Source organism: Haemorhous mexicanus, chromosome 8 (assembly GCF_027477595.1).
Source record: "Haemorhous mexicanus isolate bHaeMex1 chromosome 8, bHaeMex1.pri, whole genome shotgun sequence".
Taxonomy (NCBI): domain Eukaryota; kingdom Metazoa; phylum Chordata; class Aves; order Passeriformes; family Fringillidae; genus Haemorhous; species Haemorhous mexicanus.
Genome location: NC_082348.1, coordinates 7,215,764 through 7,234,807, shown reverse-complemented (window position 1 = coordinate 7,234,807; position 19,044 = coordinate 7,215,764). Strand labels below are relative to the sequence as shown.

The window sequence follows — 19,044 nt, the reverse complement described above, 5'->3', positions numbered from 1 at the left end:
CTGTTGAATTTCAAGGGTAACGAAGAGCCCGAGGTAAAAGAGGGTTTGTTCTAATTTGAAATGTTGCTCTTTGTGCTTACTTTGTCCAAGACCTCCTGTCTGGAGGACAGATCATCCTTCATCCAAAACAAACTCTACTTTTTCTTCTAGTCACTGCTTTGCCACTTATCATTACTTCACCCACAACAATAACAAATGAGCATGAGTCCCACCATTATCCACAGAGTTTGACAAGTTTCAGGAAAAAAGCATAAAAATGAACTAAAAAATTAACATTTATAAATCAATCAACATGTTAATGTTGTTTTGTTTATGAGCTGTTACACCTTGTGTGAATGATTGCAAAAGTGACCCTATTTTTAACCAGCATTGATCTGCTGAAGGCCTCCCCTGCACACATTTTAACTCAAAGTCATTAATGTCATCTGTTAGGAGCAATTAATGTGAATAGAAAATAATTGCATCAGGGAACTGGGGACTCAGAGGATTTTGTGCATTAATATTCACATGCTGTTCGATTATATACAGAGTTTTTCTCAGTTTTGCTTGGCAGGATGGCTAAGTTTGTGCCTTTCCCTCCAGGTCCACCTGTACACTAATTCTAGGGCTTTCAGTCTGCATTAAGCCTGGTTTGGTTTAATTGCAGTTTCAATAAAATCCATGATTTATGTGAATGCCTCAGCCAATCACTTCAAAAGAAAAAATATCTGCACTCTTGTTAGTCCTGGGCCAGCACACCATGTAACAGGCAGCATGGATCTGACTCAGGGTCTACTGAAATCAATGCAGATGGACTAAAAAATATAAATCCCAAGAAATAAGGACTTTGGGTCTGGCTCTTTTCACTTTCCCATTAATTCTCCAGGCTTGCAACCTAAGAGACCACATCTAGCCCCCTCAGCCTGGAGGAACAAATGGTGCAGACCCTGGCAGGTGCTTTCCAGAGGATTCCGTGGGGGATGCAAACCATGGAGATTTGTGGAGTGCCCCATCACCCTGTCCATCCCAAAAGACTGGCCACAGAGGGAAAAAGAATCTGCAGGCAGAAGAGCCTCCACACAGTGCAGCAGTAGCTCTGTGCAGGGCCCTGAAATGCAAGTCACACAGTATCTTACACCCAGCTGCTCCCCAGCCTGCTCTCTGGGTACCCACTGCAGAAATTAATCTGCCAGAGAACAAAGCAGGCAGCCATTCCTGCAGCCTCTGTTATCTGCATGCTCCGCTTCAGGCTTCTATTCCAGACAATCTAGGAAATTTTTTAACAACTTTTAATTATGAATTTGGGAGTAATTTCTCCAGAGTTACTTATTCATCCAGGTTTATTAAGGAGGTACTGTCTGTTGCAGAGAGATTATGGAAAAGATTTTCAATGATCAATATTCTGTATAAATATGTATTATCCAATATATTGTTGAATAGATTCAATAAAATGTTGTAAGCACTCATTATCCAAGACAATTTTCATTATAAATATTAACTACATCCAGGCTGTGTGTTTTTAACATCAGTGATGTCTGGTTATTCAGTGTGCACCTTTCAAAGTTCTACCACTAGTGTTAGTGCCAGGTGGTTGTTAAAGATTTAAACTCCAGGTAAAAGGCCTGCCCAAAGTCACAGATTCACTGACTTTGTACATTTGTTCCTCTTGACAATAATTCCAACTGCACCGCTGAGCCACCAGAGAATCCCACTCTTTTCAGAACCAAGAGTCACTAGTGCTATGAACAAGTGGTTTGCAGACAAATTAATTACCTTCTCCAGGGAAATCAGTCACCTGAGATATTTTAGTGGAAGTTACAATAGTCAGACCTGTGCTTTGGAGATGATGACTGGGAACAGCGGAGATGGATAAACATTTATAGGTGAAAATGTATTTTCCCAGAAAAAAAAGGATCCTAGAAATAGTGCTAAAGGAATTTTACAATTGTAATACTGTCTTCCCATTTTTCCACTTTCCCATTTTATTACTTAAATGGGAACCTATAAACATTTCAATAAGGGAAACAAAATATTCCCCTACAACGTCGTCCGATGAAATTTAGTGTTACTTACAGAGTACAGAATCTGTGTCAGACATCAGAGCAGAGATCAGCCAGAACAGGCAGAAATCAGGAACAGTTGTTGACCAGTGATCAGTGACAGCCCAGCTGGAAACAGCTCAGGGTTCTGGGGTCCCTCCCCAGTGGCTCAGTGACCAGAGTGACTGGGCTGCACAGGGGTCATGCTGTGCTTTGAGTCACATTTGCCACTGTTAAACTCAGTGACTCTCTAAAGCTGCAGTACCAAAGGCAAGTCAGCAGACTAAAATGATTAACAAAGAAGGAAAGTGTGTTCTCAAGATGTATAATGTGATTATATTTCTGTATCAAATGAGATCATCACATTGGGAATATTCCTCCCCACACATATGCAAATAAACTAACAGAGGTGGCCAGAACAATGACTAGCATTAACAAACAGAATAATAAAGTTTGAGGTCATTAATTAAATATAATCACACAGCACTGAAGCAAGTCACCCAATAACAAAAGAAAAGCATAAGAAAAAAATGTTTCTCTTTCATTTAATTTTCTTTTTCCTTCTCCATTGTCTAATTAAAGAATGGGGAAAACTCTAGCATTTGTTAAAAAAACCCTCATTAATGATGCATTTAAAATCAAGTAACAGATTGTGCTAACTATGTATCTTGATTCTGATTTCTTCTCAGATACACAAAATGTACTGTGTCCTTTATGGGTATTTTCAGATGACAGTCACATAACTAGATCAAGGAGTTACTGCTGCCTTGAAAATTGTACAGTATTAAAATCACTGCTGATGCTATCACGACACAATGCAACCAAAGGCAGGCCACTGCACAGAAATGACTTCTATGGAAGAGATCACATCAGGTTAAATAAATGCTTAACTGTGAAACTGAGGACTTACACCCACAAATCCAAGCTATCTGCCCCATTTGTTGGTGCCCTATACAATGCTAAGGGGAAAATGAGCAATACTAGAGGTGCTGGGGAGCACTTGGACCCCTATGGAAACAGAAAAGCATCAGGACCACTGGGCTGCAGACCTGAAAATCCACATGGAACTGAATACAGCATGGAATGGGCCAGCTTCCTTGGAAATTACCCTGTACTGGGTACTACAGGGCAGGTGGGACTGAAAAGTTTGTTACATCTTAGCTTGACTGGACCCACATCTCTCCAGAAATGGGGTGCTGAGAGGTCAGGGCAGAACAGAGGGGACTTCTCTGCAGATGCCTGTGACCAACAGCAGCAAAGCTCCTCCTCCACCTGAGAGACTGATGCAGAAAAGGCAGTGCCCTTTGTGGTTCAATGCCAAGATTAACTCCTGTAACCCACATGAAAAATAAAAACAAAGTAATTGATAATTTGGGTGGAAACCCATTATATCAAGTGCAATAGGAAATACAATTATCTGGCAGGCAGATAACCAATCCATCAACCAGCAGGCCAGTTCCCCTCCCCCAGCAGCATTCTTATTAAGACTTTCTAGGAAGATAAAAGAAAGCTACTACCTGCTGGCACAAGGCAATATTACAGAGACTCCCCTAACCATTGTGCCTCCTGACTCTATCTCTGCAGAATATCCATCAGTTCCCATCTCCTTTTTAAACATCTAATGGTCTGCAGCATTGCCAGAACAATTTTCAATGAGTTATGCCAAAGAGTACACAGCTCTCCAATACTGGATGAGTTAATTGCTATTAAATCAATTGGCTTTGCTTTCCTCACATGAGCCAAAGTCTATCATTCACAAAATTCTCTCTCTAGATACCGAGGAGACATTTTCATCCTGCTACTGCATGCCAGAGCTGTAAATGTTTGTTTGGTGTGTGTGGCCCTCTCCTGTCCTTGCTGTTTTTCAGGGCATCACAAACCTGAACAGGCACATCTTGGCCTGCTTCCCTCTGTAGCCCAGCCACTGAAACTGGCCTGGCAGGGAAAACCTTCTCATTTCCATTGCACCATAAAGGCAGTAGGCCACAGAAGGAAAAAATATTATTAGGCAAAATATTTATATATTATTAGTTTATGTAGAAGCATAATCTTTCATGAAACAAAATATTGATTTTTGTAGTCCTTAGATACGTTTTAGAGGGGAGGTTCAGCTGGAGCTGGGAACATCCTTCACCTGTCCCACCAAAAGTTATCTAGGGTAGAACATGCACTGTTCAAAAAACAAAGTGTGACCTTCTCATCCACTAAATATTCTGGATTTAAGGAGAAAATAAAGTATAGTTAAGCAAAAAAATAACGAAACCACCAAAAGTAGAAATCAACTTTGCCTTTAGACAAATAAGACTTTGGAATATATATTCTTCTGACATATAGAAAATTTTGCCTTCTAAAAGTAGAGTATGAGTAGAACCATGAGTAGAACACATGGTTGTCAACAAAAACCAGCCAAATATGAAGCAAAAGTAAAAGCTGCAAGAAGATGCTTCCAACTTTTTAATTCTAATAATCACCAACATAGGAAATATACTTGCAACTGCACAATGTGTACACCCAGAAATGCCTGATGTGCTATTGCATATAATTGATATTACAAAACCAAAAGTATAATAATTATTTTCAGCTCTGGAAGTTATTTGATAGAAAATTCAGAATTATTTCCTACTTTTCACTTCCTATAAGCAGAACTTCATGGCTAACACTGTTTAGTAGATGAAAACCAGGTCTAGTGAATGGTATCTTTATCCATGGCAGGGAGGTTGGAAAGAGATGAGTTTTTAGGTCACTTCCAACACAAACCACTCCACAATTCTGTGAAAATTATTCTTCCTCTTAATGTTGGGGCATGTTTAACCATTTACAGGATTGGGGCTAAAACTGGAGTGAAAAACTAACACCCTTGGACTGTTTAAAATGCTCCTCCCTAATACAAAGGAATTAGATGTTCATCACGTAGACCTCTAAAAGCTAAAAATAAGGCTCTGCACAGGCAGGAACATCCAACTGCTGACTGTAGAGTCAATGCACCACATTCAGCTAGTTTCTCTATTTCTCTGTTGCTACAGGGTTATTATGCAGTGTTGCTACAGGGGTTTTTTGGTAGGAGGAAAGGGTTAACACACAGTAGGTGAGCCCCAGGATAACTCTTACAGTGGTCTGAGCAAACAGTTGGAGACTTTTATTGATCCCACCCTCAGCTCTTTAAAATACAGGAAACAACCACAAAGGTGCAGTATTGCTCAGTGGTGATAGGTGGATGTGTTGTACATAAGTGAATATTAAAGGATTAACTTTAAAATGCATTTCAGTAAGCTAAATGAGTTCTTAGTGCAAAATTGAAAAAAAAAAAAAAAAAAGGAAGTTTTCAGCTAGCCCTTAAATTTCAAGTGTGTGGATCTAAACTTTCCATTAATCTAATAAAAGAACTTTCATGGAAGTTCTAATTTGGTATTTTCCATCTGTTTTTGTTGTTTTTCCCTCCTACTAGGCACACTTTTCTAAACAGCCTTTACAGAAGATGCTAGACTTTAAATCCAACTCCAGAATTAACAGGGGTTTGCCAGTTTGCTGGCAAATCCTCTGGGTGAGTTTATTGAGACTAGGCAACATCCAAGACAAGGATATGATACTTGAAACATTCGTATGGAAGATTAGGGTGCTAAAGCAACATCAGAAAATCCTGCTAACAAGGCAATTCCAGCGCAGAAAGTAAAACAAAGTTTGATTTGTTTGCAGAGTTTCCAAGCTTGCAGCTCTCTATTACTACTGAGAGATCCAGAGATGGCAAAACTCAGTGAATTAGACCCAAAGTAACTCCAAAGGCTGGAAACTTGTATTCTAGGGTATCAATTGGGAGGTATTAAGCAGGCATTTGATGTACAAACACCAATAGCATAATCTGTCTGTATTCTTCAGAGAGTTGACAACATTAATGTAAGGCTAAAATTACTCCTGTTCCAAATCCTTAGTTTTATTAATTTTTATAAACTGCTTTAAATAAAAGTTACACTGAAAGACACAAAGTAATCCCCTCTGATCCCATTTTTCATTTTATATGTCTATCAGTGTTTTCAAGCTCTGAGATTCCAAAGTGTTTTTCTCATTTTAATAGCACTATGGTAGGAGTCTGTAAATATTGCAGTAATATGAAAATGAGCTAATTTAATTCCTTAGGAAAATGCATGTATGAAGTTCCCTGTGGTTTGTAATTACTGTAAAGTCAACAGTTTACATCAATGACCCAGTAATCAGCTACTCAGAACGTGAATAATTAATGAAAAAATGTTTTCAACGAGCTTGCAAATGGAAGACTCCTTGGAGTATGGTGAAACAGCCGTGCTGTGAGAACTGTGATGTGCAGGAGAGGAGCCTTTTATTAAGTACATATTTGTATTTTGTCTCTTATTTTTCTAAATGTCTTCCCATTGATCTAGCCCTACTCAGTATGTCAATTCCACAGTGCTAAATGAGGGCCAGCACCACCTAGGTGCTGTGAATTATGGCAATACCAAAGAGGGAAGGGCACATTCTGCACATCCTGACACCTGCTGTTCCTGCACTGTCCACAAACAAAACCATTTTGCTTTTAACACTTCAGCGTTGCCAGAAAGAACAATTTTATATTGAATTTATACTTTTTACTCGGAAACAACTTTATACTGAATTCCTGCCACAGTGAAGAACTATTCCATTAATCTTTTCTGGCATGTCCTACACATGCTATCTATGCTTCAGCAGTAAAAAGGTGGGCTGGTTTTTAGTATTTCACTGTATTTAAGAAATGCTTTAATATAAAACCACAGGAGAAAAGTCTCACTTCTGCAACAGTTATTGCATTATCAATCCTTATATGATCAAAAGCCACTCACTAATTTCACCATTTCATACAATGACAGCCAGTGATATTCCTGGCACAACATAACACTGGCTGTTGCCTTTGTAATTCCTACAGTTTAAAATCCATTTTCACATTCACTTTCTGACTATGCCCCAAAATAATCTAAAGGAATTAGGCAGACCTCAGTGAGATCTTCTTATTGACATTTATGTTGATCAATGTTGGCTCTACCAGAATTGGAATCTACAGATCAATTCCCTTATTAGATTCGTTCTCAGTGCTGCCATGATCATTTTATCACAGAAGCTGCTGCCATCAGATGCTGCTTTATCACTTTATAATGGGATAAGCTGAAGCTTTCCTCTGGCATAAAGCTGGAAATGATAACTGTCTGAAGTCTTTTTCTTTCACAGACTTTCAAAAATGTCCTAGTTAAATGCATAGGTCTGTTTCAAACACTATTTTCTACTGAATTTACCTAAGCAGCAATATTTTTTTGTCCACAACGAGATTCCAGCTCTCAAGGTGTTAAACAAACCCCAATGCTAACACTGGAGACTGCCTTATTAATCACTTCTTGCTGAGCCTACGAGCCAGATGACAGAGGAAGAGAGGCTCAGAATGAAGATATGACAGAAAAATAAAAATGGTCTCAGGAACAGTAGGAGTTTTATATGGACACACAAACACACGTGCAAACACTCCAAAATAGCACCCACAATACATACACAAGGCTTGTCACAAGTGTTTGGTATCTGGTTTGGAAAATGTGCAGGGACATGGTATTTTTAGTGAGAGTGGTGTTACAGCTCCTGTTGAGAGAGGAGTTCATCAAATTAATTTAAATCTCCGATAAAATAAATTAGCTTTTTTATTGCCAGGTTGAACTACAGGGCTATGATTGTTATGTATTGCTACAATCTAAGTCTTAATGGCATTTTAGCCCTGTGGTGGTCAAACAGAAACCATTTCAAACCTTCTAAAGGCTATTAAAACATGTGCAGATGTCTGGAAAATTAATACTATTATCTAACACTAACCTTTTGCCTGTAGGAGGAAAAGGAGAGAGAAGGCTCAGGAAGATGTTTTAGATCAATACATGGCAAGCCAGGAGGGCAAGCTCTGTTTCACAGGGAAGTTCATTGGCTGTGAACAGGGGATTCAAGTGAGCAGATTCATCCTTATTTGGATTTCACTGAAATCATTCATTTACTCAAAAAAAAAAAAAAAAAACAAACCCAAACCAAACTTCAAAGAGATGGGCATTGTTTTTACAATCCTTCCTCACTGCTGTTTCCCAAGGTCCAGCAATCTAGGCACTGGAAAGGTTCATTCATTTAAATGACAAGAGCACAAATTTGTCAAGGTTAATGTTGAACAAACCACATTTTCCTTGCATCAGTATTAAGCATTAAAAAGTTACTCCATTCCTCCACCCTCCTTTTTTTTTTTTGTGTGTGTGTGTGTGTGTAATACTGCTGAAATGTCATGGATTAAAAGGAGTTTAAAAGCAGGAGGAGAGTTGCAAGAACTACTTTTATTGTTAGTTTAAGCCATTTACATAGATATTTTCTCTCCAACTCTAATGCATTGTTTTTGTCTCTGACAGAATCATTTCTAATAAGAAGAGACTTTTTTCTTGAATACCTGGATACAAGGTATTTGATTCTATTCCCTTTCCTCAAAGCACTTACTTAAAACTATGATTTAGAAAGAATAAGTGGGTAGATTCCCAGCTGGTAGGAATTATTGCCTTCACTTCTCCTACTGAAATGAGAAGAATTTCTGCCAGGACAGGAATTACCCCAAAGGCCTTCCCAAACTTCTACTGCTTTTCAGAAATAAAGCTTCTAGATGGTCACAAGTGTGCATTTCCAGTGGTATTTCATTCTTGAAAGTCCCAAATCTGACCACAAGACCTCCAGATGGCATTTCAAGTTCTTCAAGGTTTATCCTGATGCACACCAAAATCTCAGGGCTTGTGTAGGACCCAGCACAACTCTGGAGACATGATGATCTCAAAAAGCAGCTCAAACCTTGGCTGCAGCCTTCTGGAATTCCACCAAGCCACTCTGGAGGGATGAGAAACCTTGGGATGATCTCAGCATCAGGCTGGCCATGCAGGCCAAGTAAGGCTGAAGCCCAGGTGAGGAGGGAGAGCTGGTGCTGGTACCAGCAAGGAGGGTGCAAGGATGGCCTGAGGACACAGCCCTGCACTGCCAAGGCTCATCTGCACCTCCCTCCTGCTGGCCCAGCCAGCAGGAACACCAGGAGATGGAAAATGCCAGTCACAGCTCCTGGCAGGAAAGGCTCCAAACCCTCCAAACATTATTTAGGACCTGCACTGGCCTTGGGAGGGCTAGGGCTAGGCTGGCATGGGATGGCATGGAAAAATCCCCTCTCCCACCCTGCAGCCAGAGGCAGCCTGGTCCAAGTTGGGAGTTTTACCCCTGGCTCAGGTGGTTCAGAGCTGCAAACCCTCTCAGCAGCTGTCTCTGCTCAGGAGAACTGTGCCAGCCAGCTCCTGACGAGGAACCCGTGCCCTTGTGAATTGATCTGTTTCTCACTGTGGATAAAAGCAGGGCTTAAGGAGGCATTATACAGGAATTTCTAAAGGGATCAGCTCCCATTTTGGCAGTAGCTAGATTTTTAGAAGAGCTCAGCACAATGCCTGAGCTCTTGAAAGTCTGGTCCCATGTGAATGAAGGACCTGAAGACCTAAATGAAAGGTTAAATCCTTTTGTTATTCCCCCAGGAGCAAGTACCTGGTGACAGGGCAGAGTACACCCATATTTCTAATTATTGTCAAGATCTCCTAGGGATCATTTAGTCAAATAAATCCAAGTGAGCCTCTAAAACACAATGCTAATCTCTGATTCATGCTCACACTCCCAGTATCTATAATTCATAATAATTGTGCCTAGATCTGTGTCTGTGCCTGCATCTACTGTACAGGAAAAGTACACAAGGCTTATTTAGAGAAAAACAGTTAATAGTAAATAACAGAAACTTAAAAAAAAAATGATTGAGCATTTCTGCTTTTAAAATGTAACTGAATATAAAAATTTAGGATCAAAACACTACAAAATTAAGTAGCTCATTTCTGAAATTGTATACCAGAAAGATGAGCTGAAGAGTGGGAGTATATTTGAGATTTTTAAAGCACTGCTATTAATTCATGATGCCATTACTTTGGCAGTCTGTTTTCCATACTTCTAATGCAGTAAGATGGAGTTTAATTCATAATGTGGAAGATGCCCTTGTGATGCACACAGGACACAGACAAATCACTGCCCCTTCCTGCACCCAGACATTGCTCAGTGACTAATGGAACACAGCCTGCCCACATCTAGAGAAAGAAAGGAGCAGGGATGCAGTCTAAAGATGCTAAAAATACAGAAAAACTCCAGGTTGTCAATATCACATTGTTAAAGATTTAATGACAAAGGTAACTTTTCCTTTCAGCTCGTCCTTATCAAGAGAGATTAGAGATGGTAATTTAAGAGTTAAGGCACTAATGGACTCTTCAGTTTCACTGAGCACCTCGTGCTGATTTTATCTTGCAATACAGTATTTCACATTCTCAGCGAATCAACAGAGATTTAGTCAATAGTGCCACGGCCTTTGGATGAGAATCTGAATCTTACCAGTATCCAAGTTATCATTAAAGAAGATAGGTCATTTGGGAAACAAAGGAGAGCATTAGTGAAATTCAATACTAAAAGGTGGGGTTGGTTCCTTAGGTGTTTTATGATTCATTATGAGTAACATTTTATTCTAATTATCAACCCTTTCTTCTATGTGCAGTATCTGTAAGAATATACAAAAAAATATAAAGTATATCAGAGGAAAATTATTCTTTTCCATAACAGATGGCAGCAGAAAATACCTATTGAGTAACCTTATGTGCTTCAACCCACTTAGCATAATGTTAGTTTGTTTCATTTGATGGAATGTGTAATGTTACATTACTATCAATTCACACTGGCCTGATATAATCTGAACAGCTGAAATGTTATGAAGCAGATCACTTATTGGCACACCTACTTCTCAGTAAAAAGAGCCATGATTCTGTATTGCTTCACATCTTCAAAGAGCCACTGCACTTAAATAACAGTAACAAAACCACAGTAATAAAGTAAAATATAAATGTGGTTTTATATGTATTGAGTGTAATAACAGATAAATTCATCCTTTATCTATTCTTTGTTTCATATTTGCTTTTGCACAGTTATCCTTTGTTTAAATCTCAAAGTTTTAAGAAAATAAAAATGAACTACATACTTAGCTCCATTAGCACAATAAAAAGAAAATCACAGATCTGTAATAATAAAGGTTATAATTCTGTAGTGCTTTAGAATTTCAATAGATTCCCATTTTACCACAAGACAGAGCCCTTTAAATCTTGGAATTAATTTTATACATTCTTTTGGTATTCCATTTGAGAGTTACAGAGTGTGAAATATGCACCATGATGAGAAAACAATTACCTGCTCATCTGTTGTTTGAGCACACATTCAAGCAGGACTTGCAGAGGGTACTATTTTATTCCACTGTGAAATCCAAAAGGGGGGAGGCTCTGAAAGCTGACCTGATGATATGAACTTGCACTTTTATGTGTAACACGTGGCTTGCAGGTACCACATCACACACTGTGAGAACATTGGAACAAATTCATGCTAATTTTTGCTGTCAGAATGCCCATGATAATTTTTTTTTCCATTTAGATAGGAAATCTGAATGAGTGCCTCTTGGCTTAAATACAACAACTATATATTAAAATAAATTAAATGCAAACTGCAAAACCAGAAACAGCTCAGACAGCACATGCATGTGCTGGTCACACAAAACAGAAACACATGAGTAACTCAGAGCTTTCACTAAGTTCACAACCAGTCTCTAAGCAGCCTCTGTACTTACACCTGACCATTTATGCAGGGATTCACATGGAAAGCTGCAAATAAATCTTGTTAATATATTCAACAAACAGAACAGCCACAATTTAAGCATTACTGTGGGTTAAATATAACTGCATGGAATAAAAAAGCATGTCTTTTTGATGTTTATTAAGAGTGAAGCACAGGGCAGGTTTGGAAAGGATTGCAGCAATATTCTTCCCTATAGTGGAATTCCCTCCTTTTTAAAATTTATTCCCATATGGAATACCTGGAATAAAGGAAATAACCATGGACAATATTCTTGCATTAATTACTCTGTTCACATACTTGCTTAGGGTTTCATATTGGATTCCTGCCATCATGTGGCTCATCACTGATAATAAAAATCTATGCATAGAATAAAGAAAAATTGTTGTTTGACTAAGTGTCAGTTGCTTATTTTTCTCTGTCTAAAAATTGGCAGTAAAATCTCACTTTTGTTGTCCAGGCCTGTCACATCAGTACAGCCCCACCATTCTCCTGACACGTGCTTACTCTGAAATACTCTCTTTGCTCTTGAAGAATGACTTCACATTTCTTCAAAACGTGAAAAATGTTGCTCTCCTCACTCAAAATCATTCATAAATACTTCACCAAGGATCACTTGGGGCTTCCCTGAAGATTATTTGCTCATTTGATTTGCTGGTTTTGCTACAGTTGTAACAATTTATTTTTATTAGGATAATGGAAATGGCTCGTTTTTAGACTCAGTAGCTGAAATTTATTTATTTAAAATTGTATCACAGAATGTCATGCTTGTGTTGACATTGGTTTTCTGTGGAACCTCTCCAGGCTAGTTAAAACACTTGGACAGAGGAATGCTGAGCAGCTGGGGGTAATTTTCTCTTAAATGCATTATCATTCTCATCAGAACTACATGCCCTGGGAGCTTAAGTCAATGTTTTGATGTTGTTTGAGAGCAAATTGGTAAGAATTGAATTGCTGAACTAAGGGACAACAGTCTGACAAGAAGGTAAATCAGCAAAACACAAATTACTGATGGAGCAAGCCTGTCAGGTTGCTTGATCTGAGGTCCTCACACTAAAATACTGTTCTCCACTGACCCTCTCACTGTGCTTTGCTTCTGTCTAACCTGTTGTGAGGGATCTTGCCCTACCTCTCCTCTCATTCCACCATCTCTAACAAACATTTTTGTGTTCCTTTATCAGCCTGCCCATCTGGGAGCTCCTTGCAGGGCTGGCTACATCTCAGGTACACCACCAAATTCTTTCAGGTATTGTGCTGCTGCTGTGCATTCAAAACTAGAAATCATATGGTTTAGGGAAATTAGGTCCAGTTTCTCCATGAGGGGGATGTTTCCTTTTTTTCCCCTCATCACTGACTTTTTGGTCACCCATTTATCTAACCAATTGTCTCTCCTGAATATTTTATCTCTGCAATATTTCTCCAGCATATATTTGGAGCTGCAAGCGGGGCAAGTAATAAGTAAGGTTTATAATGTATTATTACATGTTGATGATTTAAGCTGAGATGAAATACAGACATTCAAAGTTTTATATTTCTGTCTTCTCAGATATTATTGGTGAGTGAGGACATGGAACAAATAGTAATTAGATAACAGTTTACTGAGATAGTGCAAGACTGGAAACAACATCATCATCCTCACGTGAAGAATGTTCTTTAATTTGTTGTTAAAAGTCTCAAAAAAATGGAGTGTTCCATACTAGATCACTGTCTTGATTCCTGATGGATAGAAGCATTCTTACAACTGCTCATGGCTGCAAGGTTGGAGGCTCATGAAGATCCTGGGGTAGGATCTTCATGACTGTAACTCTGCACTTTGGTAGCCTTGACCTGCAGGAGTTAATCCAGCAGGGCAATGGCCTGAAATCTTTTGAGAACAATAAACAGAGTAAAATCCACTCTTACACTTCTTAAAAGGAGTTCTGCTAGCAATGTAATTCTTGGATAAAGGTTAATGTACTAGTTTAAACTTAATGTATCTCAAACATGCTTTACATTTATGTGATCACCGTCTTCTCTGTTAATACAGCCCTGGAGATTGTCTTAACTTGCAAGCAGTATTTAATTACTGCTGAAGAAATTAGCAGATCTGGAATTAATTTCTCCCTCAAGCCACCAGTCATGATTTCTGAGTAAGGAAATATTCACTACAGATGCTGCCACAACTTATTTATGTTGCTATGTTTACAGAGGAGAAAAGGACAGAGTTTGTTCTGGAGCTGGAACTTTCCTGAAGATTTGCAGAAAGGAGTGCCCTGACAAACTGATGTATACAGGGGAATAAATGTGAAATAAGCAAATAAGCAGGTCAGCTGCAGGACTTTCACAGCTTGAAAAACAGTTTGCTGATTTGGTATAAAGTCTGCCTGCTCCCCTGAGAGCCTGCAGGCACCTGACTTCTGTGAGAAGGAAATTCCACTGCTCCCCAGCACATAACAATACTGAAATGTACCTTGGAATGCTGACAAACTGTTCCCTAACAGTGTGTGACCATCTTTAAAGGTTTCCTTTCAAACCCTCAAACACCTACTCTCTGAAACACTCAAATATTACACAGATCTCACTGCTGTAAAGCAATGCAGCTTCACTTTTAGACCTCATCATGCCTAACGATGGCTGCACCAGAGGTCAGGCTCTGAGCCCAGACATTCCATCTCCTTTTGGCAGCTCTCAGGGCAGTTGAGTGCCCTCCTCTCCTTCCCATATATAATAATGTCTTTGGTGCCATTTACCCCTTCCTGCTCAGCTGTGCAAGGTTCCATCACTGCCTGCACAGCCACACTCTGTCTTGTACATCAGGTTTTTAAAAGGGCACAGATCAATGCAGTCATCACAAAGGAATTATTATTTACCTTGACCACCTGAGAATTCAACACTCTGTGTTGTAGAATTTTAGGCAAAATTTTAGGTGTGAAATTAAACAGTGTGGATGGTCCATGAGTAATAGATATAATTCAACCAGAGAAACACAGGAAGAAAATAAATGCTTCAGGAGACCTCCCTGCTTGGTTCCAGGGTTGATAAAGTAGAATTTTTATGATGGAAATAAAATGGCAATGAAAATATAGCTTAGGATCAGAGATATTGTAAATCTTATTATTAGAAATATTATCCTATACTTTTCCAACTATGAAAATTTTATTGCTTATTTAATCAAATAAATCAACTCAATAAATTTTGCTGCTTGCCACTTTTTTATCCCTTTTCACTGAAAAATCTTGCATGGTTTATAAAAATTCCCCGTGACTACAACTTTCTGGGTGAAAAGTAAAAGCAAGACTTCTCCCATGGGAACAATTCATCTAGCAAACATCTTGATTTTATGTAAACAGAACTATGTCAAATTGAATTTTTTTTTTAAAAGGGATATTTATAAGAAGCCACCCCCTGATCCCTGTCTTATTCCTTTCAGCATCCTCCTGTAAATCCACAGATTTCTCTCTTCACTTCTAATTGGTTTTCCTCTACTCAGTTTTAAATCTTTGACTATTATCCCCAGCTCTTTGTCCCACTTGCAGATGAAGAACAAGGTGGGTCACTAAAATGGAGCTCCTGGTTTTCTTTCCCAGCCCCTCTTGCTATGAGAGGCAGAATTTAATATCTTTTTAGCAACCACATGGAGGAAAATGAAGGCTGCTTTGGTAGAATCTGCTCTTTTGTGCTAACTTTAACTATTGCTCTTTCTCAGATGGTGCTGACACAAAACACTTTTCCAAGACTTCATCATTTTAAAAAGCTGTTTCAGAGTATTATAAGATAACAATAATGAAAAAAAGGTAATCAGCCTTCTTATTTATCTATTCTAGTACTGCCTCTGTAAATCACATACTTCAGCTACAAAGAATGGCCCCAGAAAGAGAGGGCAGCTCTTAAAACTGTCTACAGTATCAGAGGTGAAGAGAAAAAAGCCTGAATTATCTTTTTATCCTCCTAAAATTTTGCATCAGAGACTGCATTACTTATCTTTTCATGACAGGAGTGACACAGATGCTGTGTCCCTCCCTGCAGGCAGTAAGCACACCAAAATTCCTGGGAGCAGAGAACTTAAGTGGCAACACACACAATCCCAAGCTCAGCACACATTTCCTTCAAATTAGGGGCTTCAACTTCATAAGCACTTACACTTTATGTAAATGGATGAAAAAGTAACACTTTTAACACCTTTTCTACAGGGCAGGATTCCTGAGGCAGTCATATACAAACTGTACTATATGAATTTAATTTTTTTTAAATTGGTAGCAAAATGAGTGTTTCTTTTGAACTCTGGGAGAAGGATGAGCAAAACCTACATGGTGCAGCTGGTGTGGTGTGCAGGCCAAATTTAAAACATTGGTACCAATCCATTCACCAGAAAAAAGATGTGAATGATCTGATATCTAAGACATATCAATCATGTATTATCTGCTTGCAATCATACACACAAAAACCAGGGCAATGGTGAAATCTACAATTACCTTTAAATTTTGTTTTAAAAAAAGAAATCTGTATTTTTGTTGAAATTTGAGAAGTCAAAATGTTTACAGTTTAAAAATAAACTTACTCTGTGATATAAGAGTCTTCTCATGTCAAATCTGGAGTAATTTTATGCTAATATACAATGAAATCACAGATGCTGATATGCAGAAAAAGTAGCTAACATTACTTATTTTTAGCTTGTGCCCTCTACCACGGCATTCTTCAAAATTTGTAGTTTTACTGAGTGTGGCTAGTCCTAGGATGAGATCAGCATTAAATAAAATTGAGCTGTATTGTATCAGAGAGTGCAGGAAAGGCGAAAACACCCCATTCCCCCACCCCCAGTTAGCAGAATGTGCCCATTCCCTTGACTGGGGTCATGATCTAACAGGAATGTCCTTAAGCACATATTTATAACTTTTCTGGGAATGACACATTTAAACCAATATTTACCTCCTGCTCTAAATCTGGGCTGTGTGCACTTCCAAGAAGACATAATGCAAACTTTTCTTTAATTTTATGCTGGCACACAACAGTATTTGCTCAGTTTCAGTCCTAAGAAAACATCTTTCTTCTGATGTTGTATCTCAGACAGCAAGATCACAGACTACATGTCATTTATTCAAGTCTGGAGTATAATTAGAGGATAATTAAAATTCTGGAAACTCACATATTTCCTGTTTGGTTTGGATTTTTTTTTTGGGGGGGGGGTAAAAAAGGACATAGGAAGAGTTTTAGCAGAAGTTCTTCCTTTTCTAACATGCATTGCAACTTGTTCTCTGGGTTTTTTTTTCACCTAGTGAGTTAAAATCACTAATAGCAAAATCACTAGTAGCAGCAAATTTGCTCCAGGGAGATCTGGACTTTCTGAATGAACTTAATTCCCTTTTGTCCTCAGCCAGTAATGACAAATCAAGCAAAAAGGAGAGAAAAGAAAATCTATGTACCAATGTTCCTGCCAAACTGTGCAAGAACAATGACGTAAAATAATTTGAATCCCTCAGGGAAAGGTGTTAGATCATTTGGGTCTTTCTTCCACCTGGTGCAGGTTCATCTCTTTCAACTTTTTTCAGAGCTGCTGCACAATGCAGTTTCAAGGATCTCAAGTCAAAGTGTTGATCCCACTTTTCAGATGTTATCCAACACTTCTGTAGCATTCCCAGAATAACCTGGTTTTATTGTTGCCACACCAGGAATTGGGGATAGGAATTGCATCTGTAATAATGAATGTGCAGCATGTGACTTCTGTGCAATCAAACCCCAAGCTGACATCAGCTGGAGTCAGACTCTCTGGAAACAGGAAAAAGAAAGAAAAAACCACCCCAAATTGAGAAGAAGGAGCAGCTGATGAGACTGTCAAAAGCAGAAGCGAGCAATGAAGATCCACCCTGTGGTGGCTGTGTCCAAACTGTGAATGGGTGAAGATAAATCAGACCTCTGAGCAGGGGTCTGTGAAGGATGAACTAGGAAAGGAAGCAGGGGACAAGGGACAGGAAGCCAGGATAGAGGAGGTCCTGACCTAGCAACACTCAACACAAAATCAAGAGAGGAACCAGAACCTGAGGAAAACTCAAGAATGCAGATCCCTGTGATGGTGACTGGCACCACCCTGCCTGCGCTTTAGAGCTCCTCAGTAAGAACAAGATTTGCCCTCAGCATGCAGATCCCCTTGCCTTTAACATCAGCTGTGAGCAGAATGTGTTTGCACAACACCCAGCCCACCCTGAGCAGAATCAGCAGCCCTCAGCTGTTGCACAACAGAGCAAGGGCCACATTTTCCTCTGAGTTACAGATGCAGAGCAGTGAGGGTTTAAGATACACATTTAATATCACTTATGTAGCTGACATGTCCTGCAAGTTCTAATTAGTCCTCATCTGCTCTTCTCCTAGCTCATGGTCAGATTTGCAAAGCAATTCTTCTGCAAAAGGATGACAAAGAGATGGGTTCATTCACAAGAACAGACACTGCCAAATGAAGAAGGATCCTGGAACATCTCTTTGTATTCCAGAATGGCAAATGAGTGAGACATGGGTCAATTGGTTTCTCAGCTATATCCTCCCATAAAACATTGGCAAAAAAAAATCACTCTAAGCCTGTGAAGATGTACTTAAACCCTTGCAAGTTAGCTGAAACCAGGACAGTAGCACATATGGCAAAAGTTAAATAAATGGGCTGTCTTCTCACAGGAAATTACACTGTTCACCATCAAGCAGGATGTTAAGGAATACGAGCTTCTCCCCTGCAGAGGGATAATGAACCCATATAATTCCATTTATCATAGCCAAGAATCATCTAAAGAAGTAAGTCACTCTGCAGGTGTGCTCCTCTTTGCAGATTTCCATGCAATATCAGAGCTCACTGGCACACATTTTCAGTTTCAATGGGATCAGAGTACAGATAACAGTTATTCTTCTAAAATATTAAATCTATCAACTGTCATTTCCCACTTACTGACATAGCCTTGAAAAGAAGAGAAGTATTTTATAATTCTAAGAAGCATAAAGCTCATAGCTTGCTTCCAACAAAGGCCATTTCCTACCTGAAGGAGGAGGTCAGAAGCTGGTTTGACTTTCTGCTGGAAAAGCACACTTAAAGTTCGATTCTGTTGTTCCAGATCAAAAACTCTCATTTTCAGCTTTATGCATTCCTCCCTCAGACCCTGCAGCACAAGGGAAAACAAGATTAGAAAGCAGGTAACACAAGCACATAAAAACTCTAATGATATTAAGAAGACATAAACACACAACTTTTAAAGTAGTATAAATCAGAAAAATGTGCTACTTCATTTTCTCTGGTCCTTTGATCATCCATTATAACATTAAAGAAAATCTTGTCATGAAGAACAGTAGCTAC

The 19,044-nt window shown here is 39.0% G+C and overlaps 1 protein-coding gene across 2 annotated transcripts in view; it reads right to left on the bottom strand.

The window, feature by feature from the left end:
• Positions 1-19,044, bottom strand: part of NCKAP5 (NCK associated protein 5) — a 351,387-nt gene that overhangs the window by 63,059 nt on the left and 269,284 nt on the right. For both annotated transcript variants that reach the window (XM_059852591.1, XM_059852590.1), the window contains one exon: positions 18,731-18,850. In XM_059852591.1, coding sequence (XP_059708574.1) covers positions 18,731-18,850 — 120 coding nt within the window. The remainder of the gene's footprint in view (positions 1-18,730; positions 18,851-19,044) is intronic.